Source organism: Paramormyrops kingsleyae, unplaced genomic scaffold (genome assembly GCF_048594095.1).
Source record: "Paramormyrops kingsleyae isolate MSU_618 unplaced genomic scaffold, PKINGS_0.4 ups33, whole genome shotgun sequence".
Classification (NCBI taxonomy): Eukaryota; Metazoa; Chordata; class Actinopteri; order Osteoglossiformes; family Mormyridae; genus Paramormyrops; species Paramormyrops kingsleyae.
The window spans coordinates 208,321-235,917 of record NW_027325971.1 but is presented as its reverse complement, the minus strand read 5'-3'; the positions used below and the strand labels follow the sequence as shown (position 1 = coordinate 235,917).

The 27,597-nt window shown below is 40.1% G+C and overlaps 2 protein-coding genes across 5 annotated transcripts; one reads left to right on the top strand and one right to left on the bottom strand.

The window, feature by feature from the left end:
* The first annotated feature begins 1,798 nt into the window (after nt 1-1,798).
* LOC140585580 (uncharacterized) lies at nt 1,799-9,318 on the top strand. 3 transcript variants are annotated; one of them, XM_072708052.1, is made up of 6 exons: nt 1,799-5,503; nt 5,601-5,705; nt 6,791-6,984; nt 7,113-7,260; nt 8,402-8,606; nt 8,705-9,318. In XM_072708052.1, exons 1-6 carry the CDS (start codon nt 5,291-5,293, stop codon nt 9,007-9,009), a joined length of 1,170 nt encoding a protein of 389 aa, XP_072564153.1. In that variant the 5' UTR covers nt 1,799-5,290; the 3' UTR covers nt 9,010-9,318. The 3 variants fall into 3 exon arrangements, with proteins under 3 accessions (XP_072564153.1, XP_072564152.1, XP_072564154.1); XM_072708051.1 differs by having other exon boundaries at nt 5,577-5,705; XM_072708053.1 differs by lacking the exon at nt 8,705-9,318 and adding an exon at nt 8,169-8,221 and having other exon boundaries at nt 5,577-5,705; nt 8,402-8,536.
* On the bottom strand, nt 9,304-20,178 carry LOC140585582 (uncharacterized). 2 transcript variants are annotated; one of them, XM_072708058.1, is made up of 7 exons: nt 19,389-20,178; nt 12,420-13,219; nt 12,039-12,295; nt 11,193-11,383; nt 10,993-11,086; nt 10,416-10,609; nt 9,304-9,988 (listed from the first exon to the last, which is right to left on the bottom strand). In XM_072708058.1, the coding sequence occupies exons 2-7, from the start codon at nt 12,504-12,506 to the stop codon at nt 9,798-9,800; spliced, it is 1,014 nt and encodes a 337-aa protein (XP_072564159.1). In that variant the 5' UTR covers nt 12,507-13,219; nt 19,389-20,178; the 3' UTR covers nt 9,304-9,797. The 2 variants fall into 2 exon arrangements, with proteins under 2 accessions (XP_072564159.1, XP_072564158.1); XM_072708057.1 differs by lacking the exon at nt 19,389-20,178 and having other exon boundaries at nt 12,420-14,179.
* Between the last annotated feature and the right edge of the window lie 7,419 nt (nt 20,179-27,597).

Below are 27,597 nucleotides of genomic sequence, written 5' to 3'. Positions count from 1 at the left end.
AGCAAGTAACGCGAGAGCTGCGGTCGTGACCTTCCACATACTCCCAGAATTCATAGCGACAATTAAGCGACCCATTCAGTTAGTGGAAGATTTGATGGAGGGGAATGAGCGGGAGACGTTCTTATCTCACTTGTGGTTTTGATTTACAACTGAATATTTAGCACAGTTGGAAATTTTGGTGTAGTGCTAATATTCCTAAGAATCTAGGGATATGTCGATACACTTATTGCGATGTTGTGTTTTTCGTACAGGTATCGGTTTTAATTAATAGTTTTCATGGAAAGGTTCCCGCGGTGGTTTATTTTCTGCTCTGTCTGACCCCCGGACAGTTAGGCAGCAGGGCTGTAATTAATCTTCAGCCATTTCACTCTTCCACTGTAGCAACGTCAACTGAAGAATTATGAACAATGATGGAGGCACATTCGCAGCTGTTCCGAGCTTTCCAATGTTTCTCTGACTATGTTTTACTGGTTTCTTTGCTTCCAGTACCAGTATTTTATTCATCTTTGTTCTTCTTTACTGTTGGTGAATATGTCTTTTATTTCATATTGTATTTTACTTGTGGTTTTATCCTTAACAGGCTTGCTCCAAAGTAGGGATGCTCATATTGACCGTATAACGGTTAACCTACTAACCTACTTCGCGGAAATTCACTCGTCGCGGTAGAAGGTACGTGTGGTTGCATGTGATAACGCCCCATGAGTTTAACTGATAGTAATAATCGGTCAAAATTCATTCGGTCGGAATGAATTTTGACCGATTATTACTATCAGTTAAACTCATGGGGCGTTATCACATGCAACCACACGTACCTTCTACCGCGACGAGTGAATTTCCGCGAAGTAGGATTCTTTATTTACAAGGGAAATACTTCCATAGGTAGAGCATAGACAACATGTTTAAGACCTTCTAAATGCGGTTTTTAACATTATTAGAGCCCTTCAGACATGAAATAACAGCCTTTAGTCACGCAAACACTTACAACATTTTTTTTTTTTTGGAAATTTTTTTTTATTTGTACAAACCATTATAAACAACATTATACAACCAATTACATAACATATGCCAGAAAAATAATTTCTTCTTAATCAAAAAATTGTGAATTTCTGAAAAAGTCCATAGGTCTTTATTGCTTTCTTGTTGATAATGTTTTCCAAACTGGTGCAGTAGTCCTTAATTTCTTGAAGGAAGTGACTAAAGTTAGGCTTGGATCCTGACCATTTCTTCTTATGAATGTGAAATTTTCCCAGAATAATAAGGAGTTGTACAAGTAAAATGAAGTTATTATCATTAATTTCATTAGAATAATACATGCATATATCAAAATTATTTAACATGAAAATAATATTTGTTTTCCTTCTAATAAAATTTTCCATATCCACCCAGAAAATCCTCGTGAATGCACAATTACAGAACAGATGGATAATAGATTCTTTTTCCCCCGAACAAAAATCACAAGAGTAATCAATTTCCAAATTAAATCTCTCTAATACACTTTTAGCTGGATATATACCATGTAAAATTTTAAATGTAACCTCTTTTACTTTATTGTTTAGCCAGAACATATCACAGACACGCCAGGCTTTATTCCAATCTATCTCTCCAAAGACACTGGTCCACTTTACACACTTATGAGTAATTGTATCTCCTGTTATAATATTTCTTAGAAATTTATTCGTATAACTTTGTTTAAGAATATCTATGCCTCCTAAAAAAAATCTTTCTTTAACATACATTACCTCAAAAGAATTACTTCCACAAGATCTTACAAACTGTATAACCGGGTGAGGTATGGCATCAAACACAATTGCATACTCTTTTGGAGTAACAGGAAAACCAAATTTTTCCAAAAATTCGTTATATGCTAATAAATTACCATTTGAATTTAAAAGTTGTTTAACAAACACAATATCATTTTCATACCAATTTTTATAGAAAAGAGATTCATTTTTATATTTAATACATCTATTATTCCAAATAATATGTTTATTCGGGGAGAAATTGTGTTTATATACCAGCATCCAGGCCAATAAAGCCTGCTTGTGAAAGTTGGCTAACTTTACAGGTAGTTTATCAATTTTAAAATCACATCTCAATAATAGATCTATGCCACCCATCATGTCGAACACATGTTTTGGAATTGTATACCACATGCTATCCTTTTCTTTCATAAATTTAATTAACCAATTAACCTTGAATGTATTATTTAAAGTTTCAAATCTAAGCACAGATAATCCACCTTGGCTCTTTTGTTTACATATTATTTCTTTTCTCAAATAATGATGCTTATTCCTCCATAAAAAATTAAACAACAATTTGTCTAATTCTTTGTACACCTTAGATGGCATATCCAAAGCTAAAGACACATAGACAGATCTTGATATCCCTTCTGCTTTGGATAGTAAAACCCTCCCATTCAAAGATAAATCTCTTTGAAGCCAGATATTAAATCTTGTCTTAGTTTTGTTTATTATGGGCTGGAAATTGAGCACACTGCGTTCATTTTCATCTTTATTTATGATAACACCCAAGTATGTAACTATTTGTTTAACAGGAATACCATGTAATTCTGTTAAACTACATGTTTTAATTGGAAACAGCACCGATTTGTTTACATTCATTCTAAGCCCTGACACTGAGGAAAATTCTGTGATACAATTAATTGCTTTTGATATTTCTAAATCATTTTTCAGAAAAATAGTAGTGTCATCAGCTAATTGGGATAATTTGAATATTCTTCCAAATATGTTTATACCTTCAAATTCAGCTTTTTTTATATGTAGGGCCATAATTTGTGTAACTAATAAAAACAAAAATGGAGACAAAGGGCTACCCTGCTGTATACCTCGATTGATCTCAAATCTACCACTAGTACCTACTGATAATTTGAATGAACTATTACATCCATTGTAAATAGTTCTAACATTTTTCTGAAAATATTCCCCAAAACCAAAATATTTAACACATCTGAACATAAACTCATGACCAACAGTATCAAATGCTTTGTAAAAATCTATGAATAAGATATATGAATCAGTTGGTATATAACAATTGTAATCAATCATATCTAAAATTAACCTAATGTTATTGCTTATATGCCTCCCAGTCATGAACCCCGATTGTTGTTCGTCAATAATCTCATTCAGACCGTTTTTTAATCTTCTAGCAAAAACTAAAGCAAGAAGTTTAGCATCATTATTCAGAAGGGTAATTGGTCTCCAGTTATCGATGTAAAGTTTATCCTTATTAGGCTTCGGGATCAATGTGATAAGACCTTGTCTTAGAGTTACAGGTAATTCCCCACATGCAACTGATTCTTTAAACATAGCTGCTAAAAAAGGAGTTAATTGAACACTGAACATCTTATAGAATTCGCATGTAAGCCCGTCATTCCCTGGAGACTTATTATCCTTCAAGCCTACTATACAATTTCTAATCTCTTCACAACTAATATCCTTGTCACAAAATAGTTTAAAATCATCATTTATCTTTTTTGTTGTTGTATCAGTAATTTTATTCAAAAACAAATCTGTTTTTCTGTCATCATAGGGTTCTGGAATGTATAAATTCCTATAAAACTGGGTGACATATTTAGCAATTTCTTTATTATTTTCACATATTTTACTATTAATCATAAGTCTACGTACAGATGATAATTCATTATTACGTTTTTCTAAATTAAAAAAATATTTCGTATTTTTCTCACCGTGTTCAAGCCACTTCTGTCTACTCCTTATAAAGGCACCTCTAGCCTTTTTTTCATAAATGTTGTCTAATTGTGACTGCAAGTAAGCCAACTGCTTAAGCTCTTCATTCATTATATTTTGTTTACTACATAATTTCATTATTTCTTCAATTAATTTGTATTCTTTCTCTTTATTAACCTTAGCAATTGTTTTACCTATAACTATAGCTGTGCTTCTTATTTCAAATTTCATTAGTTCCCAGTTGTGACCAAATTCATTAAGTGCACATGCCCTTTTCCAATATTTCTCTATAATTTTAGCAATATTATTTTTAAATAATTCATTCTTTAATAGGGATTTGTTTAATTTCCAATAATTCGTTTTGGGACCAGTCAGACTTGCAGCATCTTTATTGATATTAATCACGATAGCTTTATGATCTGTTAACACTGAAACTTCAATTCCCACTAGTTTAACATCATTAGCACTATTTGCAGAGATTAACCAAAAATCAATACGAGATTGTTTAGTCAAATCATTATTAGCCCAGGTATACATTCTTTGCTGTGGGTAAATATATCTCCAGATATCTAAAAGATCCAATCTTGTACATATATTTTTTAGTACACACGTTTTTTCCTTTCTTTTTGGGGGCCATCGGTCTATTTCTTCATCCATAACTGTATTAAAGTCTCCACCCCAAATAATCACTGCACAGGGAAATTTAGAACACAGTTGCTCAATTTTACCCTCAATTGTTAAGAATAGATTATTATTTTTCTGCTTATTATTTGTGGCATAAACATTTACTATAATGAATTGTGAGAAATCAATACTAACATGTAGAATTATCCATCTTCCTTCAGTATCTGATTGCTTACTGTGAATGTGTCCTTTGAATTTACCTTTTAATATAACCACCCCTGCGGATTTGTTAGAACCAAATGAGAACCAAACTTCACTTCCCCACTGACTTCTCCAGAACGTTACATCTGCTTCACAAGCATGAGACTCTTGAATAAAATAAAAGTCTGCACCTTTGCTTTGACAATACAAAAATAAAGATTTCCTTTTCAGTTGGTTTCTTATACCTCTGGCATTAATAGAAAAAATTGAAATTGACATGAACAATAACAAAGTAAAAGTTTAACGTATTCCAAGTGCACTTAGTACAAACATAGTATGTCACATATTATACTCGTTGCAATTATCAACTATAACGTTGAACTCCTTTTTTTTTTTTTTGACTTCAGCCGTAAATATAGAAACAGTGACCAACAGAATCCGTGTATCATTCGTCCTTTCCATTTTCAATTGATAAATGAAAATCAAAAAATGAAAATCTGATTGTTTTTTTTGTTATTTGATTTTAAATCAGAAACGAAAAATGAAAATTGTCTTGTATTTCCTATTTTAAAATTTCGTTTTGGATCAAAAATACAAAATTGAAAAGGGTCCACACAACAGAATCTGTTTTTGATATTTAATTGCTGGGTTGTGCGTCACCCGGAAATTGTTCTGCGAGCAAATAGGCGGGCTTGTGTATTGTATAACGCTATAATTGTTAATAAAGCTTTTAAAAAAAGAAAAAAGTTAGCAACACTATGGCAGCGCTGGAGCCACACTCCACATTAATCATGGAGTTGTTCAAAACTGGTATGACACACGCAGAAATTTCCTGCACACTGAAGCAGATGAATATCGTAGACTGCTCGGAAAGAAGCGTCAGAAGATTTTGTGCTGGACACGACCTAAAGAGAAAACGACTTTTGGCAGACGCAGCATTAGAGAGGATTTTGGCTCGGTCGATTTACGAAGTAAGTGTATATTTCGATTCCCACCGCTTATTTAGCAAATATTTCCTTTAATAATGTGACAATTCCGTGACAGACTGGACCATCGTATGGCCGGAAGTTCATGACTGGCTATCTGGCATCAATGGGGCTTCATGCAGGAGAAGGTCGGGTCGGAAGATTCCTGAAGGAGCTCCATCAGCCATACCATGAATTCCGGCGTCAGGTAGGATGACTAGTAGGTAATACATGTCAATATATTATGTTAAACTGATTAACAGCACTAATTTTTATCTACGACACATCCCTTGCTAGTTATAGTTCATGCTATGAATAAACCCTTTTTTTATATTTCTGTACAGAACTTTACTGCTGCTTTTCACATATTTGAAATAAATATTTATTGCTACAATAAACACAGCCAGGTCAGAGGTCAGGGAGGGTCTGACAGGTGAAAAGCTGAGAAAAAATATCTATGGAATAAGTCGGACTAAGAAGGATAATTTCCACAGCAATATAGCTGTTATTCCTCCTAATTCTGTCAAAATTCTGTCACATTCTTATTTTTCTTTAACACCACAATACTAAAGACCAGAGTCAGGGAGGAGACATAATACCAGAGGCTAGAGCAGGGATGATGATGATGATGATGATGACGATGTACTGTCTTCACAGTTAAGAGATTAGGCGAGCTGAGAAAACTATACTCATTGGTGGGAGAAACCAGACAGGAATCGTGGTTTTCAGAGATATTTCATTCAAAACTATGTTTATTTTTTATTGGGTAACCCACCAGGATCATTCAGTCTTCTTTTGCTTATTATTCTTTAGAAACTTTAACCATCTCCCTTCTCACCAGATATTTTAAGGATTGTAAATTGGGCAAAGCAGATGATATGTGTAACCTGTAAGAAACGGTATTTTGAAGAGGTGATCTGTCACCATTCTGTTATTTATTGTGATTTTCTGAAGCCACTGCATGAACTTGAACCTTTAATCTTTAACCATTTGCTCTTAAATATTTCCAGATTGACACTAAAAGTCATTTGAGACTGACATTTAAGCTAAGTTATTTGTTTCTGCTGGGGAGGTGTTGCCTTTTAACTATTAATTTTATTAATAGTAATAACTTCTTGGACCAAAGGAAAGGATAATGACATAAAACTACAATACAATGCTTAATACACATTTTTTTCTACAAGTTATGTTTGTAAATAAGTGTTCTGTCATTAAAAACCATTCCCTGAACGTTGTGAGCCATTATTAGTCTGAGAGTTTGCATTAATTTAAATTATTTTTATTTTTACACAGGGTGCTCGAAATTTAAATCCAGCTCCCTATCATGCTGAATACATGGGTCATAAACTTCATCTGGACCAGAATGAAAAGCTTGTAATGTTTGGTGCAACACATGTCTTGGCCGTTGATGGCTACAGCAGCAAGATTGTTGCACATTCCACAATGCCAGTAAAAAACAACCTTGTCATTTACGAGGAAATATACAGGTAAGCAATAACTACCACCTTAAAAATTTGTCATAATTCATTCCTCCCCTGTATGTCTTGTAAGTATATACATCTTTCTCTGTAATCTGTTAAAGTCCATTTAGTCAAGTGAACATTGTTTCTTCCAGACCTGCAGTTGTGAAGCATGGCATGTGGGACCAAGTCAGAGTTGACCATGGCAGGGAGTTTTTCCTGTGTCTTTACGTGCAAGAAAAGCTGTCACAATATAGGCACAACCTCAGCAGGCCACCATATCTCCAAACCACATCAACAAGGGTGAGTGCTTGGTAATACGAAATCAAATATAGGAACTCATTCTCATCTGTACTCAGCCCCTTGTTGCTTTTGTTTACTGTTGCTTTTATGTGTGTGTGTGCATGGGGGTTGGGTTGGGTTGATTTTGGGGGGTGGGGGGGGGGGAGGTATAGCTGTGACGATGTTTTTATTTTGGGTTTGGGAAGGGTGATTTTTGTGGGGTCATTTTAATCTGTAAAGCCCTTTGAGAAGCCATGTAGTTTGAAAAGCGCTTCATAAATAAAGTTTGATTGATTGATATAATGGGAGTTGTCCAGGCAGAGTAAGTGCGGCCTGTAAATAAGACATTGTCTGCCACAAATCTTCATTTTGCCAATGTTTTGTTATGAATCGCTAGCACTATTCCTCTGTTATTTTGAAGCGTCTTGGAGGAGCTTTAGATGTTATCATCCGGGGACTTTTACAGCTGTTAAATAAAACTAGCTCGGCTACACTAGCTGGCACTTTCAGTGACGTCATGACCTTAGACCATCTTGGTTGCAGTCTGAGCAGAACTTTCACTCTGTGTTTGACAACAGCTGTCAGTTACACAGAACTTGCTAATGCAAATACCAACATGGTCCATGTTTGCTTGTTTCCAATTTCCAAATTTTCCGACCATCAAATGGAGCACAGAGTGAAAGTTCTGCTCAGACTACAACTCAGGTGGTATGCAGCCATGACATCACTGAAAGTGCCGGCAAGTGGAGTGCCAGCGTAGTTTTACTAAATGGTTGTAAAAGACCCCAGACATGCTCAGAATTAAGAGGAATAGTGTTAGCAATTCATAAGAAATTCATAAATTTCAAAAGGAAGAGGTTTTGTGGCAAATAAGGCCTTATTTAGAGGCTGTTTTGTTGATGCCTGTACCACTCCCATTAAATGGATAGACGCTGATCGTGGATAGATCTACAAAATCTCCCAGAGGACTACAAATACCAGGGTGAGTAAATGAACATATTACATGCTATAAGGTCCAGGTTTAAAAAAAAAAAAATGTAGTTGTTCCTTTAACACTGAAAATGTACTATTTCCAAATATGTCAATAATCTAATCTTCCTGTTAACTTGTTTCTGCTGTCATATTTTATGTGAAAAAAATGATTTGGACTTGTAATCAACAGAACCTTCGAGTGGAAAGGTTGTGGCCAGAGGTGAACAACCGTGTGAACTACCCCCTGAAACAGGCTCTGGTGCACCTACTAGACCAAGAGGTTGTGAACATGGAGGACAACCTAACAAAATTCTGCATATCAAACCTGACATCTCAAGTGAGTCAAATTGGACTTGACAGAGTGGTCCAGTCATGGAATGCACACAGGATCCCAGGTATGCTAAACACAATATTTAAATGTATTAGATTTAAAATGTAAACTTGAAAATACAGCAAAAATAAACAGTCTTGTTTTGATTTTTTTAAAAATTAGGACGTGGAATTCCTAATGAACTGGCTGCAAACAGATGTCGAGCTGAAGTCTCAGAGGAGCTGCTGCCATGTGCCTCTGTCGTGGCAAACCTGTATGAGCAGGAGCTGGGATCTTCCCTGACATGGGTGTCTACCTTTGGAACTGACCCCTTTTCATCTGAAGAAGATAGATGCCATGCAGAAGAAATCTTTGCAGAGATGTACCCTGACATTTCTCTTCTTTTTAATCATGTAGTGAACAATGACTATGCTCCTTTCCAAGATGCCTTAATCTCCCTAATACGTTTAACTGTAAGATATGTTTGAGTGTGTATAGAGTTCAGTGATGGACTGGTGAGCTGTGAAGGGTGTATCCTGCCTTTCGCCCAATCATTGCTGGTGATAGGCACCAGCCCCCCACAGCCCTGCACAGGAAAGAGGGGTGTAGATAATGAATGGATGGATGTTTAGCATCTGAGTGTTTTAGCGGTGTTTCCTCACAAACATTGGTGTTCTCTAGCAGCTGAATAAATAGAGCATTTGGTCTATGGCTGTAGATATTGATCAGTGATACACAACTATCATACTTCTAAGTTGTAGGATAGACAATAAAGGAGAAAGTTTTATTGCTTTGAACTTTTATTTCAACCTCACTAAGGTACAAAAACAGAGGTAAAAAGTCAGCAGCAATGAAAAATCCTACTGTACATACTGTTTTCCTTTAACTAGTTCCATTTAAGTGTGGACCTCAGATTTGTCAGAACATAATTCCTATGCTATAAAATGTAAACAATTTTTGTAACACAAAGAACAGATTAGTCTTTGTTGGAAAAAAAAACCCAACAGTGCTTAAGTTGCAAGCATTTACAGGAAATGTGGGAACATTACAGTAAACATATGTGAATCTGACTTAATTAAAAAAACAGTAAAACCATTCCACATAAAATTGTGTAAAAATCAGGTAGTTTGGCTCTTGCAGCATCTTACAAATAAAAGTAACTTCTCAAATCTTTTGCAAACATTTTACAGTCTAAAGTGCTTTGAATGCATAACATTGAACTTTGACATTAACATTGAACTCTGCTGAAAACAGCCCAATGGCATACTAACCACCTTTACTGCCACAAAATGTTGCCCAGAGCAGCCAGTGCATCAGACAGTCCAGTTAGTCTTTGTGTGTTCATGTGGAAGTCATCGGCTCGACATTTTGGGCAAAACACTGAATTTCTCTTACACTCATCGATGCAGCTTCTGCAACCAACAAGGCTTTGGCAGCATGAAGAAACAATGGGCTCAACCAAAGGACCTGCAAATTTGATAAAAACAATTGTAAATGAACAAAAAATTTACTGTCTAAGTAACTGTTCCAACACAGACACTAATGCATGCTTTTATCACCTGTAGAATTGACAACTGTAATGCCCTTCTTTCTGGTCTTCCTAAAAGCAGTATCTCAGGTTCACAGCTTCTACAAAATTCAGCTGCACATGTCCTGACTAATACCAGAAGGTGGGAAATAATTCTACTCTTAAGTATGTATTTGTATAGGAGCTGAGTCACGGAGAGGGGGTGTACCTGATCTATGGGGGAGGGATGGGAATGTGGTTTGTGTGGGGTTATTTTAATCAGGAATGCACTGATTTGCAATCTTTGTATGAAAAGTGCTTCTGAAATTAACTTCAGTATATGAGTTGCACTGAAATTTGCATGTAGAAGATTTTTTTTTCAATTACCTTTGCAGATAAGACAGGCAAAGGCATCTTTAATAGTTGCTGCTTCAGCTGCTGCCAGGGAAACTCTGCGGTTGGAACTGGCCAGCTCCATCAACTCCTTCATTGTTGTTGACACCTCCTGAAGTCCTTGTGATGCCAGGACCACCTCCTCAATTTTATCAAACACAGCATCAAGGCCATTATCATCTCGTCGACTGAAAAAAAATAAGCAAAAAACATTGCAATTTGTTCTCTCAAAGTTATTTCCTTTGTTTAAATAAAATCTGCAAGTTTTTTAGTCCTGTTGTCATGTTAATTGTCATTTTATTTTAACAATTCTAAATGTAATAAGTATTGTTGCAACTTACATTGATCTGTCACCCAAACTCATTTAATTTAAGCAGACGAACAATAGTGATCCCAACTAATGCAATGGAAATAGCAGAAACTAGAAGGGCTTATTTTGGCAAAAAGTATCACAATAATGCAAGTCCTCACTTCCTAGAATATCCTAATATACTGCACACATGCAGCTGACAGAAGTAAGCAAGCCAGGAAAAAAGTTGGTCAGACAGTAATGAAAATACAGTTTATATACCTCAGCCTCCTTTTCTTATTTCCTTGTAACTGCAAGAAATCCTCCACCTTCACAGCCAAGACTTTCCTTGCATTTTGCCTCCAAAATGCTGATCCTGCAAGTGAAGTAGATTATTTAATTGTACATTAATTAAGTATATTTTTCTGATAAAATTTTGTAGTTTTTCTTAAAACCTTATGGCTATAAAATTTCAAACTTACCTCTGGTTCCTTCTGTTTCCAAGATTTTGTTACCCTGTCCATCAGTAAGGATGACGGAGTCCTCTTGTTCGAGGGCCTCATTCACTTTACTGGTGATTCCCATGACAGAAGCCTCAAATTCAGAGAACCTCACCGTCAGGGCTCGGCTTGTTTCTAATTTTCCATCCACAAGGTCAGCAATGAAGATGGTCCTGAAAGCAAAAAATATTTTAGTTGAACAAAAAAAAAAAAAAAAACAAATTTCTTGGGACAATCCAGGAATATGGCAAGTAGTTAAAAACTGTAATCTTTAATTTCTATAGCAGGAAAATGCTACATACACATTCATAAACTCGTATTAATCTGATCCAATCATATGCACATAATAGTTTGATAGTGTTGACGGTGGCCAGTTCACTGCAATTTTGGCCATAACTTTTATATTAAGATTTTTTTATTTTATTTTATTTATTTTATTTACTAACACTGTTTGGATACAGATGGATAAAGATGGCTGTTATTAAAGCAGTACTTTTAACACTTCTATCACAATACGTAGTTGAGTAATTGTCGCAGTTTCAAGAAATTACAAATTTGTTGGCAAATGCAGCAGTCACATATGAATACATGCTAGGCAAGATTGTGGCCACTATCCTTTGTTTTGAGAGTTAATCTAAGGAGATCTGTTGTCCCCAGGGCCATCAAGCCTTTTAATGTACACAGGAGAAGATTGCTGACATGGAACTACAGACGTATTTTCAAAATATATTTTTTTAGTATTTGTGTCTCTGCGTTTTTATGTGTACAAGCTACTCCACATCTTAACTTCTTTCATGATAATTAAAGTATCTAATCTACAACAGTCACCTTTGGTATGCCTTTGCCACTGTAGCTCTTGAAGAAGGTCTCGCCGCTGAGCCCGCAGCTGCACTCGGCGGTCGGTGGAAGGAAAAGCGGGTGGGGTTGTATGGTACGGGCCCGGGTACCTCCTCGGCATCACAGCTCTCCCCATGCACTTCGTAATGACCCCTTAACATCAGGTCACAAGTGCTGAAGTGCCCATCACTTGCCGGAAATACGGCCACATTGGAATCATCGGTAATATAAAGACTGAGTGGACGAACCTTTAAAAAAGTACGAAGTAGCCTAATTAAAAACAAATTTTTGCACATGTTGCGTGGTTTAAAGTACAGAACACGTGCAATTTAAGACAAAAATATTTAGGGAAGCTACATAAGAGTCCATTACCTGGAAGATCCTGCTTATTTTTTCGGTGATCATGTCTTCTTTTAGAGTCAGCCGTTTTGTTCCCCTGAACAGCACATAACTATCCATGTTTGATGAATAACGGTTGGAAATGGCTCGTGAGTCGTGATGGGCCGCCTGCTCGCTAGCTCACTGAAACAGTAGCTCGCAAAAAATAACAATTTCCGGGTGACGCACAACCCAGCAATTAAATATTTAAAACAGATTCTGTTGTGTGGACCCTTTTCAATTTTGTATTTTTGATCCAAAACGAAATTTTAAAATATGAAATACAAGACAATTTTCATTTTTCGTTTCTGATTTAAAATCAAATAACAAAAAAAACAATCAGATTTTCATTTTTTGATTTTCATTTATCAATTGAAAATGGAAAGGACGAATGATACACGGATTCAACAGCTTTACCAGTTACTGGCTGGAGTCTTTAAATATTCGTAAAGGGTGTTCATCCTTTAATTTCTTTTCCATTCACAAATGCTTTGTTCCCTACCAGGTAAGCTCTTTCTCCATTTTTCCTAGCCTTTTCTACAAACGGCCACAGACGAGCGCGCGCTGCCCTGTCATCAGCTGTTAGGTCTTCTTTCACTTGAACACCTTTGTTTTTGAGTAACTCGTTGTTCTTGGAGCCTTTCCAAAAAGCATCTCTAGCCGATCTAGACGCAAATCTGACGATCACTTGCCTTGGAAACTGCTTTTTCCCACTGCCGTCTATTCTGCCGATGCGATGAACCACATCCACTGCTGCCACGATTGCTTCACCCTCACTTCCAGGAACTGCTGCGCTGCAAAACTCTTTAACCTTAGACTTGATGTTTTCATCGCGTTCTTCAACTACTCCATATAGACGAAGATTGTACCGCCGACTATATCGATCAGTATCATTCGCCTTTTGCTCCACTTCAAAAAGTTTCTTTTGCATTTGTTCAACTCTCAGTTTCATCGTAGCATTTTCTTTTTTTAGGTCTACCACTTCTTGATGACAAAAGTCCAAGGATTTTTTAAGACCCTCAATTTGCAGTGTGTTGTGTTTAACAGCTTCATCAGTTTGGTCCGCTCTTTCGTTGATTTTGGCAGTGATGACGCGAATGATATTGTCTTGTAAGTCGGCCAAAAATGGTTCAGAACGTACTTGCATCTGTTCTTTGCGCGCTTTCTTAGAGAGTTTTTTATCCGGTGTATTGGGACTTGAGTCACAGGCTCCATTACTTTCCTTGTAAGCCCCGCAGGAATAGGAGTGTGTGTCTTGAATCACTCTCTTATCTTTGATGGTAACTATCTCCATTTTTTCCGCCACACACGATTCAACCGTCGCGTTTCCATCCATATTAAATTCTCACAGGTTCCGAGATATAATTGTCAGTATAACCAAAAGAATTGTAAAATATCGTATAAATAACTATATACACCTGATAACAGAATTATGCAACTATATTATTCAACATCGCTGACTGTGACACACTTTTAACTTTCCTTAACAAAACAGTGCGACCAATTCGACCCCCATCTTGCCGGACCCCCCAAAAACACTTACAACAGCAAAGACGGTTCCGATGCATAATGACGTAGACGCGTGTATGAGAGAAAGCAACAAGCGTGAAACTGAGCCAATCAGTGGGCCGGATAGGAAGAGGATAGGATAGCCAGTAATTTCACAGAGGGAGTAAAATCTTTCCGTGCCACGGGCATATGCCACTCGACATGTCACCGCTACGTGCGCATGGCACTCGACATGTCACCGCTACGTGCGCATGGCAGTGGCAGCTGCCACTCGACATGTCACCGCTACGTGCGCATGGCACTCGACATGTCACCGCTACGTGCGCATGGCAGTGGCAGCTGCCACTCCACATGCCACCGCTACGTGCGCATGGCACTCGACATCTCACCGCTACGTGCGCATGGCAGTGGCAGCTGCCACTCCACATCTCACCGCTACGTGCGCATGGCACTCGACATGTCACCGCTACGTGCGCATGGCAGTGGCAGCTGCCACTCGACATGTCACCGCTACGTGCGCATGGCACTCGACATCTCACCGCTACGTGCGCATGGCAGTGGCAGCTGCCACTCCACATGCCACCGCTACGTGCGCATGGCACTCGACATCTCACCGCTACGTGCGCATGGCAGTGGCAGCTGCCACTCCACATCTCACCGCTACGTGCGCATGGCACTCCACATCTCACCGCTACGTGTGCATGGCAGTGGCAGCTGCCACTCAACATGTCACTACTACATGAGCATGGCACTCGATGTTTCATTGTTATATGCGCATGGCAACCGACCCGGCACGGCCATCTGCGCATTTCAGGGGACCGGGCACCGCCATAGGAACCTGTCACTTGACCTGGTGTCTTCACATATCGGCTGTCATTCGACCTGTCACCGCTACGTGCGACTGTCACCACTTAAAGCTTGGTTTATACTCGCAGAGGTGCGCGCGGCGAAAATGACTGCATGGTGGGTCATTTTGCGTGGTGGTGGGCACTGTATTTTTTGTAACTTCGGAGGTTAGCAGAGGATTAGCAGGAATAAGCTTTCAGAGCACTTGTAAATTACCCAATATTGTCGGAGACTATATAAAAACATTCGTTTTTCTATGTATTTTTGTCGAGATGGGAATTCACACGCATGTTATCTTTGACATTTGTTTATGTCCTTGAGTATTGTTTGTTTTTGGTCACATTTCAATACATTGTTTTATGTAGCCTAGTTACACCAACTATTTGCAAATCTGCATAAAGTTTAAATTGTTTCTGAATACCCCTTTATTTTTAATTATCCCTCACCCATTTTTCTGTTCATACCTTAAGCACCAGTGTTTTATCAAATTTTACAAATTCAGAGGCCTATAACGACCCCATTTCCTACACCGTTCATTTGTACACTAGTCATTTGATCTGGTATTCTCTGTATGCATCTGTCACAACATTCTCTCAAATTACTATTAAACAACCAAAGGAGATCAAGAAAATTAAAATTGTCATTAATATTAAGACTACTGTCAAGGCTAAATTAAGCAATACGTTTCAATCTAAATTATAATACTATGTTGCTTTTAATATATAGTAACAGCAACCTAAAGTGACAGAAATAAAGTGACAAGAAACACGATATATATAATCACACCAACCACTTCTTTAATAAGACCTCTATAATGTTCCCTATTTGCATTTCTATGATCAAAAATAAATGATGAACGCGAAAGTCTTTTTTATTGTACCGTAATATACTTAGACCGCAATATGTTTCTAGTAATTAGCACTTTTGTGTGCTCATAACTGCCCATCCTGTTTCACAAGTACATCATGAATTATCCAATACATAACTGCACACACGTCCGGAGTAATTTACTTAGGGGGTTCAGTCTTGAAACGGCAGCTGGCAGGAGGAAGTGACGTGCCAGTTCTTAGTGGCAGCTGCCACTTCTGTCCGTCGCTAGTGGCGCTAAACAGTGACAGGATCCGTTCGGGAACAGTGCCTGCCGGTAGTGGCAGGTCTAGTGGCAGGTCCCGTGGCAGGTCCAGTGGCAGGTCTAGTGGCAGGTGCCGTTCAGATACAGTAGAGAGGCACCTACCCGCCACTCCTGGAAGTAGCCTAAACCAGAGATTCTGTACATCGGCTTAATGATCATTTTGTGAATATTATAATTATAAATAGTACAACTAAATGCAGGAATTTTAACGTAATTTTATACAAAGCTTCCTTAGCTATAGAAGTTGAGGAAATTAAATAATGTACATACCAAATAACAATAGTACCTAGAGATGTTTCAATGTAATAAGAAATATTATTACATTGTAAAATAAATAAATATAATATAATAAATATAAACAGTACAATCATTGTCTTCTCAAATATGACAATGAAGAGTTTTGCAATCAACAACAATAACATCATGCATAGTCATACAACGATTAAACAAGTCCTCAATTTATTTCCGTATCCCAGTTTATCCTAGCCGATTCACAGAATCTCTGGTTTACTTCCATGAGCGGTTGGTAGGTGCCTCTCTACTGTATCTGAACGGCACCTGCCACTAGACCTCCCACTACCGGCAGGCACTGTTCCCGAACGGCTCCTGTCACTGTTTAGCGCCACTAGCGACGGACAGAAGTGGCAGCTGCCGCTACCTGCCTTGACGGGTGCCTGTGACGGAGTGGCAGCTGCCGCTACCTGCCTTGACGGGTGCCTGTGACGTCACTTCCCCCTGCCAGCTGCCTTTTTGGGACTGACCCTTACTGGTAATTTATAGTATTTCGTGTGCTCATACCTGCGCAATCTTTTTCGAAGGTAGCGTCATCAGTGTTTACGTGCAAAGCGCATTGTGCCATCTCATAAGAGATTGAGATAGTAATCAGTAGTCTTTTGTGTGCTTGGACTTCATACAGTTTTTACAAATTCTAAGTTGCAAGTTCCATATTTTTCTTCATTACTTATAAAAATGCTTTGTCTGTCGGCACATTTATAATGCATATATCGCATTAATGTCATGCCAGGGTAATTTTAACGACATACATGAATTAATTCGTCTTTTAGCCCTGATCGAACTTTAAAACTGAAAAAGAGATTAGCACCGATTGTTACAGACAGTAAGCAAATGCATTTATTTATTCTTTCAAATACTTTCGGGAAACTGAAATCGCAATTGCTGAATCGAGAAATGGGGATTCAATTGTATTTCAAATTCAATTAATTATAATCAGTGCTTGAAGTGGGCCAGAACGCAGCAGAACGCAGTTCCGGAACTTCTGTATTTTCGTCTTTTGGGTTCCGCCACTTTTTTCTGCGTTCCGGTACTTACTGAAACTGATCCGACGCAGCGACAGAGGCCCGAGAATAGACAATATCACAAGACCGATAAAAGACTACATTACCCACGAGCCACGACAGTGCCCTATCATATAGCATCCACTGAGTCCCAACCAATCGCATCAGCTTTAGCCCTAGTCTATTGTTAGGCCTACAAGTATCACACTGGTCTGGTTCATGTTGTTTTAATGGTTTTCAGTATTCCATTTGCGAATTAGAAAAAAGTAGCCTATGCCTATAGGTTATTGCTTGGAAGAATTATTAAATTAAAATAGTTTTTGAACCAACACATCCTAAAGACTTGATTTTTTTTTTCACCGCACAAATGTCAAATGACGGAAAATTAGAGTTCCTGCACTTATTTTTTCTCACTGATTATAATATAGGCTACATGTATTTTACGATTCCTCAGACCACACTGTTAGAAAGACGTTTCTGTGCAGACCCGAGGTTGAAACCGTGAAACTCGCTTTCATTTGTAAAACAATAAGTGTTGATTGGCGCTGATGAGGGGGCGGGCAGTTTGTGTGTGTGTGTGTGTGTGGGGGGGGGGGCTCCACGAGAGGTGCGTCCGAGGTATTTCGTAGGTTTCAGGGATTCTAGTCCAGTGGCGTATACAGACGTGTATAGTCGCGTTGAGACCGATGACAGACGCACATATCAGTGGCAGCTGCTGTACTGGTACCAGTGACGTGCGAGTGGCAGATGCCAGTGCCATGTGCACGTAGCGGTGACATGTGGAGTGGCAGCTGCCAGTGCCATGTGCACGCAGCGGTGACATGTCGAGTGCCATGAGCACGTAGCGGTGGCATGTGGAGTGGCAGCTGCCACTGCCATGCGCACGTAGCGGTGACATGTCGAGTGCCATGCGCACGTAGCGGTGAGATGTGGAGTGGCAGCTGCCACTGCCATGCGCACGTAGCGGTGAGATGTCGAGTGCCATGCGCACGTAGCGGTGGCATGTGGAGTGGCAGCTGCCACTGCCATGCGCACGTAGCGGTGACATGTCGAGTGCCATGCGCACGTAGCGGTGGCATGTGGAGTGGCAGCTGCCACTGCCATGCGCACGTAGCGGTGACATGTCGAGTGCCATGCGCACGTAGCGGTGGCATGTGGAGTGGCAGCTGCCACTGCCATGCGCACGTAGCGGTGACATGTCGAGTGCCATGCGCACGTAGCGGTGGCATGTGGAGTGGCAGCTGCCACTGCCATGCGCACGTAGCGGTGACATGTCGAGTGGCATATGCCCGTGGCACGGAAAGATTTTACTCTTACTGTAATTTCACACAGCCAAGCGCTCAAAAAGTAGATTTTTACTGTCTCGATCAACTTTTTAATGAATATCCGCTTAAGTCGAAGCGCAAAGTGGCGAGGGTCGACTGTATATTAATTAGTTTTTGTCTGTTGTCGGAAACGCTGCAGGTGCATGAAAATTTGACGACGTGTGAATCCAGATTCTGTTTTTTATATGTTCTGTGTGTTGTTGTTCGCACATGTTAAAATAAAACTGAAAAAAAGTTCGCATATTTAATCAGACACTCTTCAGTTCTGATTTAATTCAATTCCAATTTAATGTTCTAAACCGATCGGTTAAGGATTAATGTTCGGTTAACGAACGGCGGTTGTCGGTTGGGAAAATTAACCGAAATGAACATCCCTACTCCAAAGACATCTTATTGTATTTGCACAGTGACAGTAAGGCTGTCTTATCTTGCGAGAGGAAGTAGCATAAGGCTGCACTGCTAACCTTAGCATTAGCAAACCTAGCTACCTAGCAATGTTGGTAGTAACGCTTTACTGTAATCCCACTACTTTTGTCTGTAAGGAGTAATGTAACTAATTACCATTTCAAATTAAAAAACGCAAGGTACTGAAATTTCAACGGACTCGTTACCTTTGTCTTGCGTGAAAATATTAATGGATAAAGGCAAGTAATATAAGTACCCAGAGAGCACACATGCATTAGCACTATATCTCCGCGGTGCTTGAAAATCCATCGGCAAACATCTCTGTTGCACAAACATCACCATCGAACATTTGAGCCCATATTCCCACTATGTCGGCGCGATGTTAAGTTAAACATAGTGATGATCATGATGCGGATATCTTATAAATGATATTTTGGTATTTTCCTTCTACCTTGTAGTAGATATGGATTCGATCCAGGATTATCCAGCTGGGTGTTTCCATTACAATTGTGTGATTTTGGAGGGGAAGGGTGTTCACAATTTGTTGGGTTAAACCAAGTGGTTGGGGAGGGGATTTTTGCACATTACAATAAAATTGATATTTTAGCCTTTGTTGGTTTTATGAATAAATTTGAATAAAATTGTGGTTTTGGATAGTGTGTTTTAGAATTGTGTATGTGGGATGTATTGTTTTGAGGATGATAATTGTTAGATTAGTTGTCCTAAGGAGAGGGGTTAAGAAATCTATATAAACCCTGGAGAATGGGCTAAAAGATTGTTGTTATGGATCCAGGGTCTGCTAGGGTATAGCCTGTTTGATTGAGATTTTGTTGTTGTTAATACTGTGTATTTGTGCACTTTTGTGAACAAGGACAATAAATTTTTGCACGTTTTGGAACTCCATGGCCTTCTCTGGTTCCTGAAGTCTCAGGCCTCAGCCATTCCTAACAGTGTGCATGTGTGTGAATGATGTGTTTGCCCTGCAGTGGGTTGCTGCCCCATCCTGGGTTATTCCCGGCCTTATGCCATAGCTTCCAGGATAGACTGTGGGCCATCAGGATCCTGCACAGAATAAGCAGGTATAGAAGATGGATGGATGGATGGATGTTATGTCTTGCTGAAGCGCTAAACATTCAGCCTTGTGGTTTTGTCACTTCCTGTTTAAAGTGTCCACTCCCCCTTCACTCTGCCTGCTGTGTGTGAGAATAGAAACGACAGAGACAGTGAAGGTACAGAGGATGAGGAAGTGAGTGTCAGTCTCCACAGATCTGGGCTCAGTGACACACACACGTATGGATCCTCTGATGCTCCTGTTTCTTCTCATTGCTGGGCTCACAGGTGAGTGTCTCTCATTACAGTGGTACTGAGTAGAGATCTCTCTCCTACTCCTCACACACTGTCAGCTGCAGTTTGGAGATCATGATGGAGATCTGCTGCTACATCAGAAGAAATTGCCCCGGCTAGATTCTGGAAACATTTGCAGAGGCTGCATTGAGTATCATACTCTATGAAGTTGTAGATAGTATTTGGATTCTCACAGGTTTTTATATCACTTATATTATTATGTAATATTTAAAAAGCTTTAACAAAAATATTTTACCAATAAACTGGCAATTACTTCATACATGTACAGTATTTTGTGTTTTGTATTTATTAGTAGAGCGGTACCTCAGTTCTCGAACTCATTAGAACTCGAATTTCTTAAAAGTCGAACCAACCAGTTCGAAAAAAATTACCTAGAGCTCGATCTGAATCTCAAACCGTGAGCGCCGATCTCAGATAATTTGTACGCCTGGGGAAATGAGTCACGCCGCACGTCTCTCAGCGGAAACAAAGGGTAAAGCTTCAGTCTCAGCCTCGCAAAACCCCTGATAGGAATATTATTCTTATTTACCCATGTTGGCACAAGGTGCTGATTACTGTGTGCATTTTAATCTGGGCTCTTCTCTCATAAAACATAAACTTTTGTGAGATAGTAAAGATCGAGTTTAGTAACTTTATTAGCACTTAATGCTCTAGTCCCTCGGACTTTGCCCTGAAACATCTTTATGACTTACGACTTCGGCTGCTGTAATTGGGAACTGTCGTGCCTTCGCCCTCGGCTAGCGCGATGCTAACCTACTCGGCAGCGGACCTCCTGAGCCTTAACAACAGCAACGTCGCTGTGGATCATCTGGACATCCTCACCATCAAGCGGCTGGGTCTCCTTCGCCGACGTCCGTATGTCCACAGAAGTTGCCGAAGAAAGTTTATTCTCCATCGGACAGGACTCTCCATGCCGGTTATCTGGTCAGCTGAATGTTCTGGCGTACGGCGATTACGTCATCAGAACACTGCGGCTTCTGGGATTTGTAGTCCGAATATCACTGCAGTGACTCCTGTGGCTCTTCGGATGCGGGAAGTAAAACGTGGAGTGGATTTTAATCTTCTCAGGACTTTTAAAAGGCATATGGCGGCGCCTCCTTTTAAAGTTGGACTACTTAACGTTCAATCCTTGAGTAACAAAGCATGTCTCATTCAAGAGCATGTCCAGGAAAAGGATTTGGATATAATCTGCCTCACAGAGACCTGGCATCAGCCTAATAGTTTCTCTGTCCTCAATGAGGCCTGTCCACCTGGATATAATTACCTTCAAAGAGCACGAAGCTCGGGTCGCGGCGGTGGCTTAGCCGTCATTTTTAAAGGTCATTTGGGCCTTTGTCCTGCGCCTTTGCCTGTGCTGTCTTCCTTTGAATGCTTGGCCTTCTCTTCCAAGCCACCGCACTCAATGACAGTACTGCTTATCTACAGGCCCCCTAAATATTCCCCCTCCTTCCTCTCAGAGATATCGGAGACCTTGTCATCATTCTGCACCACTTCATCCAATCTGCTCATACTGGGTGATCTCAATATTCATGTTGATATTCCCACAAATCATCAAACTGCTGAATTCCTCCAACTGCTGGACTACTTGGACTTGAAACAACATGTCAAATCTCCAACACACTCTAGAGGACACACCTTGGACTTAGTCATCACGAACTCTCTACCTGTGCATCATCTTTCCGTATATGACCTGGGTGTGTCAGACCACAAAGCCATTTACATGGAGTTACCCTTTCAAAGTTCTCTCATGAAGCCAAAGCGGCAGATTTCCTTTCGAAATCTAAAAGTCATTAACCCTGAACTTCTTTCAGCTGATCTTAATGACCACATTCCTGTTTCTTTACCAATCTCCACCAATTCAGTAGATTTCTACAACTCCACCCTCTCCACTATTTTGAACCGCCACGCTCCCGCTAAAACAAGGACAGTTGCCTTTTTGCGCTCAGCTCCATGGTATACACCGGAGCTAAGGAAACTAAAGGCAGCTGGTAGAGCGCTTGAGAGACGCTTCTTAGCTTCGGGTCTGCTAGTCCACAAGCTAGCTTACCAGGAACACCGCAAATCATATGCACGCGCTCTCAAAAATGCTCGATCACGTTTTTACTCATCCATAATCTCCAATAACCCGGGTAACTCTAAGACTCTTTTTTCCACCATCACCCACCTCCTCCAGCCTCGAACACCATCACTCGCCGACCCTACTAATGACCTCTGCAATAAATTCATCTCCTTCTTTCAAAATAAGATCCTAACACTCCGCTCTTCACTTGCAACTCCCCTCACTGCTCACACTACTGGTGTCAACACACTTCTAGGGAACCCTTCCCTCTTCTGGTCTTTTCCTCAGGTCTGTGTGAAGGAGGTTGAGGCCGCTGTTAGGGCTATGAAACCCTCTACATGCGCCCTTGACCCCTTCCCAACAGTCCTAGTCAAGGCAAATCTGGCCTCCCTCGGGCCCCTTATTACTACCATCGTCAACCAGTCCCTCCAGTCTGGTTATGTTCCCTCCACTCTGAAATCAGCCATAATCAAACCCCACCTTAAAAAGCCTAACCTGGACCCTCAAGACTTGGCAAATTACAGACCCATTTCCAATCTCCGCTTCCTTTCGAAAGTTCTGGAAAAAGTGGTCTCAGTTCATCTTCAAAGACATCTACACGACAACAAAATTCTGGACAAATTTCAATCTGGCTTCCGCTCGGCACACAGCACCGAAACAGCTTTGATCCGGGTCTCAAATGACCTATTGATCACTGCAGACCGTGGCTCCTCCTCTCTCCTCGTCCTTCTGGATCTGTCAGCAGCCTTCGATACAGTTGACCATGACATCCTCCTCCATCGTTTACGATACCTTGCAGGGTTCACCGGCATTGCCCTGGATTGGTTTAAGTCATTCCTTACAGACAGATCTGAGTTTGTCTCCATTGGACACGCTAAATCATTGAGCCATCCTGTCACTTGTGGTGTTCCTCAGGGATCAGTATTGGGGCCCATTCTTTTTAATCTGTACATGGCTCCACTTGGGCGCATCATTACCAGTTGTGGGGTCTCATTCCACTGCTACGCCGATGACACTCAGCTCTACTTGAAGCTGGGTAGCAATGCGTCTGAGGCCCCTTTCACTTCATCAGCCCCTTCGATATCTACGCCCTTCACTCCACCCACACTCACCGCCTGTCTGGATAAGATAAAGGCATGGATGGAGCAAAATTTCCTTCATCTTAACAGCTCAAAAACTGAAGTGATTCAAATTGGCACTCCACACCAAATTCAACAGCAAAAAATCGTCACTATCTCTTTCTCCGGTCAGAACATCTCTCTTTCTAAAACAGTCACCAATCTTGGTGTTATTTTTGACCCTCAACTTACTTTTGAAAACCATATCAAGCACATTTGCAAAATCTCCTTTTTCCATCTTAGAAATATTGCTAAACTCCGGCCTACACTATCCCTTTCTGATGCAGAAAAACTAGTGCATGCCTTTATCTCCTCCAGACTGGATTATTGTAACGCGCTTCTCATCGGGATTCCTGGCAAAAACATACAAAAACTTCAGTATGTTCAGAACTGCGCTGCCAGGGTCCTGATGAGAGTAAGGAAACATGAGCACATCACCCCCGTGCTCCGCTCCCTTCACTGGCTTCCCGTTACTGCACGGATAACCTACAAAATTTCCCTGCTTACCTTCCAATGTCTGCATGGTGATGCGCCAGCATATTTAAAAGAACTCCTCACTCCCCACTGTCACCCGCGCACTCTCCGCTCCACCAATACACACCTTCTCCTCCCTCCCAGGACTCGCTCCCGTAACACTGGAGATAGGGCCTTTTCCAGTGCTGCCCCACGGCTGTGGAATGCCCTTCCTCTACATCTGAGGGCTCCACAGACTGTTACATGTTTTTAAAAAAACCTAAAAACATTTCTTTTTAACCAATGTTTTTAATGACTGCTTAACTAACTGTTTTATTCCTCTTTTATTGTTGTTTTTAATGTGACATTCTCTCACTGTCTGTATGCACTTTGAGATCTTCTATGTAAAATGTAAAGTGCATTATAAATTAAATTTATTATTATTATTATTCTCTAAGTACAATTTTTAAAGAGTGACCCCATATATTGCAAATGCCCCCATTTTTAGACAGTGGGGGCAAAAGTTGCCCCACCGCATATATATTGTGTGTATTGTGTGTTCCAACACTGCAGACATGTAAAATCTAGAAAACGTCTTAAATAATTGTGACTTGGCTGCAGACCATGGTACCCATGAATATCATTGTGCACCTTCATGGTGTTAATTGGAACCACAGAACTTGGTGTCTAAAAGGACTCCTGAAGAGGCACTGTGGGAATGTTAGCCAATTGATACACTCAGCTCTCTTTTAATTTGAGCTCATTTCACTTTAAAAACAAACGCTATACATTAGTTGGGTATCACTGTTGCCTGAAAGAGTCGTATGTTTCACCATTGCTGTTTAATCATTAGTATAATAATCTAGATCCTAATGCAGGAAGCACACAGTGTAAAGTGAGGTAAACCTTCAACAGCATGTCAGTCCATTGCAGGGCACTGGAAGCTGGAGAAATGCCATGTGAACAGAGGAAGCCTGCAAACTGCACACAGACGCAGTCATGGTCACATTCAAAGCCAACAGTCAGGAGTGCTGAGATGGCAGGGGTATGAGTCAGGTATCTAATATCTGGATAAACTAAAGAGACAGAGAGACTTTGGGGAACCACAGCAAGGGTAACAGAAGACATGGGCTTCTGACTATAAGGCATGACAATCCAACTCAATGTCCCCACTCTCACACACCCCTACCCTTAACAACCTGTATCCCCCACACACTCCTCCCACCTATGCAACAATCATTATTATTGAAAGCCCTACACTGGGCGACTTGTCTCAATGTAACCAGGTTCACTGAACCTACACCTATGGCTGTCCTTTCATGTGCCATCACTACATGACACCGCTTCAATCCTGGAGTGCTTCGTCACAAAATTAAATCAGTCACGGATCTTCTATTATCCAAAGATCTGTCAAATACTTTTTGAGTTATCACAATAATGAAATCAATTGTCTGGGGCTGTCCTTCTCTTTGATATTGCATGATTAGACATGATTAGACAGATAGACTTACCTACCTACCTGCTTACCTACCTACCACCAACTCTGCCTTGCATCCCCCCCCCCCCCCCAAAAAAAAATAAAAAAATCACATTCATCTCACTGTGGAGGGACAGTGCTGTTTATAGTCCTGATTTTGCTGCTTTGTGCTCCAGCTCTCTCTCTCCATCACACACAGACGCACCAGCACCTCCTACCCAACGCAAAAATGCTGCTACCAAACAGTCAGTTAAGAATAAAAAGAAACTAATTTTGAGAACAGAGGGAGGAAATGATCTGAAGATCATGTGGATTTCAGGCTGGCATTTCGCCAGCAGCTAGGAGACTCCTCTACGCAGGAACTGACTGCTGAGGGCACCGCGAAGGGTGCAGGGAGTGTGCACTAGGGGTGGCACGGTTCACAAAACCCACGGTTCGGTTTGTATCACGGTTTTAGGGTCACGGTTTTCGGTTCTGTACGGTTCTTGTTATTTTTTCTTTTAATCTTTAACACTCCAGAAATGTACTTCAGCATATGATATATAGCTTAATTATCCACAATTTAGGATACAGTATTAAAAAAGCTATATCATGTAATCATGCATAAACTGAATTTGACTTGACTTAAAGCACATTATTAAAATTATTAAACATTATTAATCCCAGAACAGTAATAAAATAAAAGTCTTGCCTTAACATAAATGCTAAAAGAATAGATCGCTTTAATCGCTATTACAGTTGGGTATGGGCACGCGGTCTTATTTAGAAAACATACAAAAAGAGACGCATATAATGTTTAATCATTCGTTTTGTATTTGTCCGGTCCACGGGGTTAATTTAATTGGGGATCGTTAAAATGATAGATCACCTATCTTGATTAAGCCTGATTCGGTTCGTTATATATATAAATATATATATATAACGTGAAAAAAATTGGTATTAATTATATTGAATGTTCTTGAGTAATCGATAAAATCCAGTTTCTGTGTATGTACAAGACATCAATCTGTAATAGTTCAAAATATGTCCAGTTGATATGTCTAGTATGATCATCTGGCAATAGCCTGTAGGTCTGTGTGGTCAGACACTGCAATAAACAGAATTTTTAGGAACATGGCAAATGTTCACATTGCAGCATGGAAGCAGGCTCACTGTTACAACGCTGACCGGGGAAGCAGAGGCGAGGAGACCTAGGATCAGGGGAATGCGGGGTTTAATGAGCAAAAGGAACACAGACGAGCGGTAAAGCAGAATTGCAATATAATGACCGGACTGGAGAAAGAAACGGAAACGCGGACTTAATACAATGGAGTAATGACAAATTTGACAACAATCAGGAACAGCTGGTAAACACGGGGAATCCACACAGGGTTAACGATGGGGCGTGGCACACGGAAAGAGCGGACGATCGAGGCATGACACTCACTGGAGTGCTTTGTCACAGATAACTTACAGTAATTTTCTTTAACAAAGTGCCTAACCGCACATTAAATAAAGTCACACAACAAAGGTGCACAACAGTGTTCAGATGTTGTGCTATCGGTTGGCTGAAATTTAAACGTTTTCTTCAGAGACGGTGGTAACGCCGAAAACACGAGCTAAACGCAGCAAACGAAAGGCTACCGGAAATTACTTAGCTGGCTGAACTTTTACCGGAACTACGTCACAACGCTCTGTGCATACAGTTTTGGTGCGTTCGTTTTTCTCTCGGAACTCGGAAATTCCGAGTTGAGTGACATCACGTCCGACAATCTCCCGTTCGAGCTACCCACATCTCGGAACAAACATGGCTGCCTCCATGAACACGTTGCTGTGTGTTGTTGCTTTATATTTTAGCAGATTTGGAATTTTACAAATGAAGAAAATGGAGAAATTTAGATTTTTCCGAGAGACAAACAAGAAACACGAACTAGTCAAACCACATTAAAAGCTTTATAAAATATTTTAGTACATTCATAGCGATATTCTTTTTTCGAACAGTAAATAAACTACAAACAAACCAAGTCGCCATGTTGAAATTACGTCACAAGGGCAACTCGGGCAACAAAATCTTATCCGACTTCAACGTCATAAAAGGGGCGTGTTTCCGACGGGAAGTGATGTTTTTCGTGACGTTTCGTGACGTTTTCATCCGAGTTCCGACTTGGAGAGAAATAATCGAACGCACCATATAGCCTATTCTTTCGCG

What these genes read in the sequence shown, in the direction of transcription:
- LOC140585580 (XM_072708051.1), top strand. Translation starts at nt 5,291, where the DNA reads ATGGCAGCGCTGGAGCCACACTCCACATTAATCATGGAGTTGTTCAAA. An exon ending in ATTTACGAGGAAATATACAG is followed by an intron (nt 6,985 to 7,112) that starts GTAAGCAATAAC and finishes TGTTTCTTCCAG; the next exon opens with ACCTGCAGTTGTGAAGCATG. An exon ending in GAATGCACACAGGATCCCAG is followed by an intron (nt 8,607 to 8,704) that starts GTATGCTAAACA and finishes TTTAAAAATTAG; the next exon opens with GACGTGGAATTCCTAATGAA.
- LOC140585582 (XM_072708058.1), bottom strand. Translation starts at nt 12,506, where the DNA reads ATGGATAGTTATGTGCTGTTCAGGGGAACAAAACGGCTGACTCTAAAA. An exon ending in GTGGCAAAGGCATACCAAAG is followed by an intron (nt 11,384 to 12,038) that starts GTGACTGTTGTA and finishes TTTTGCTTTCAG; the next exon opens with GACCATCTTCATTGCTGACC. An exon ending in AATAAGAAAAGGAGGCTGAG is followed by an intron (nt 10,610 to 10,992) that starts GTATATAAACTG and finishes ATTTTTTTTCAG; the next exon opens with TCGACGAGATGATAATGGCC.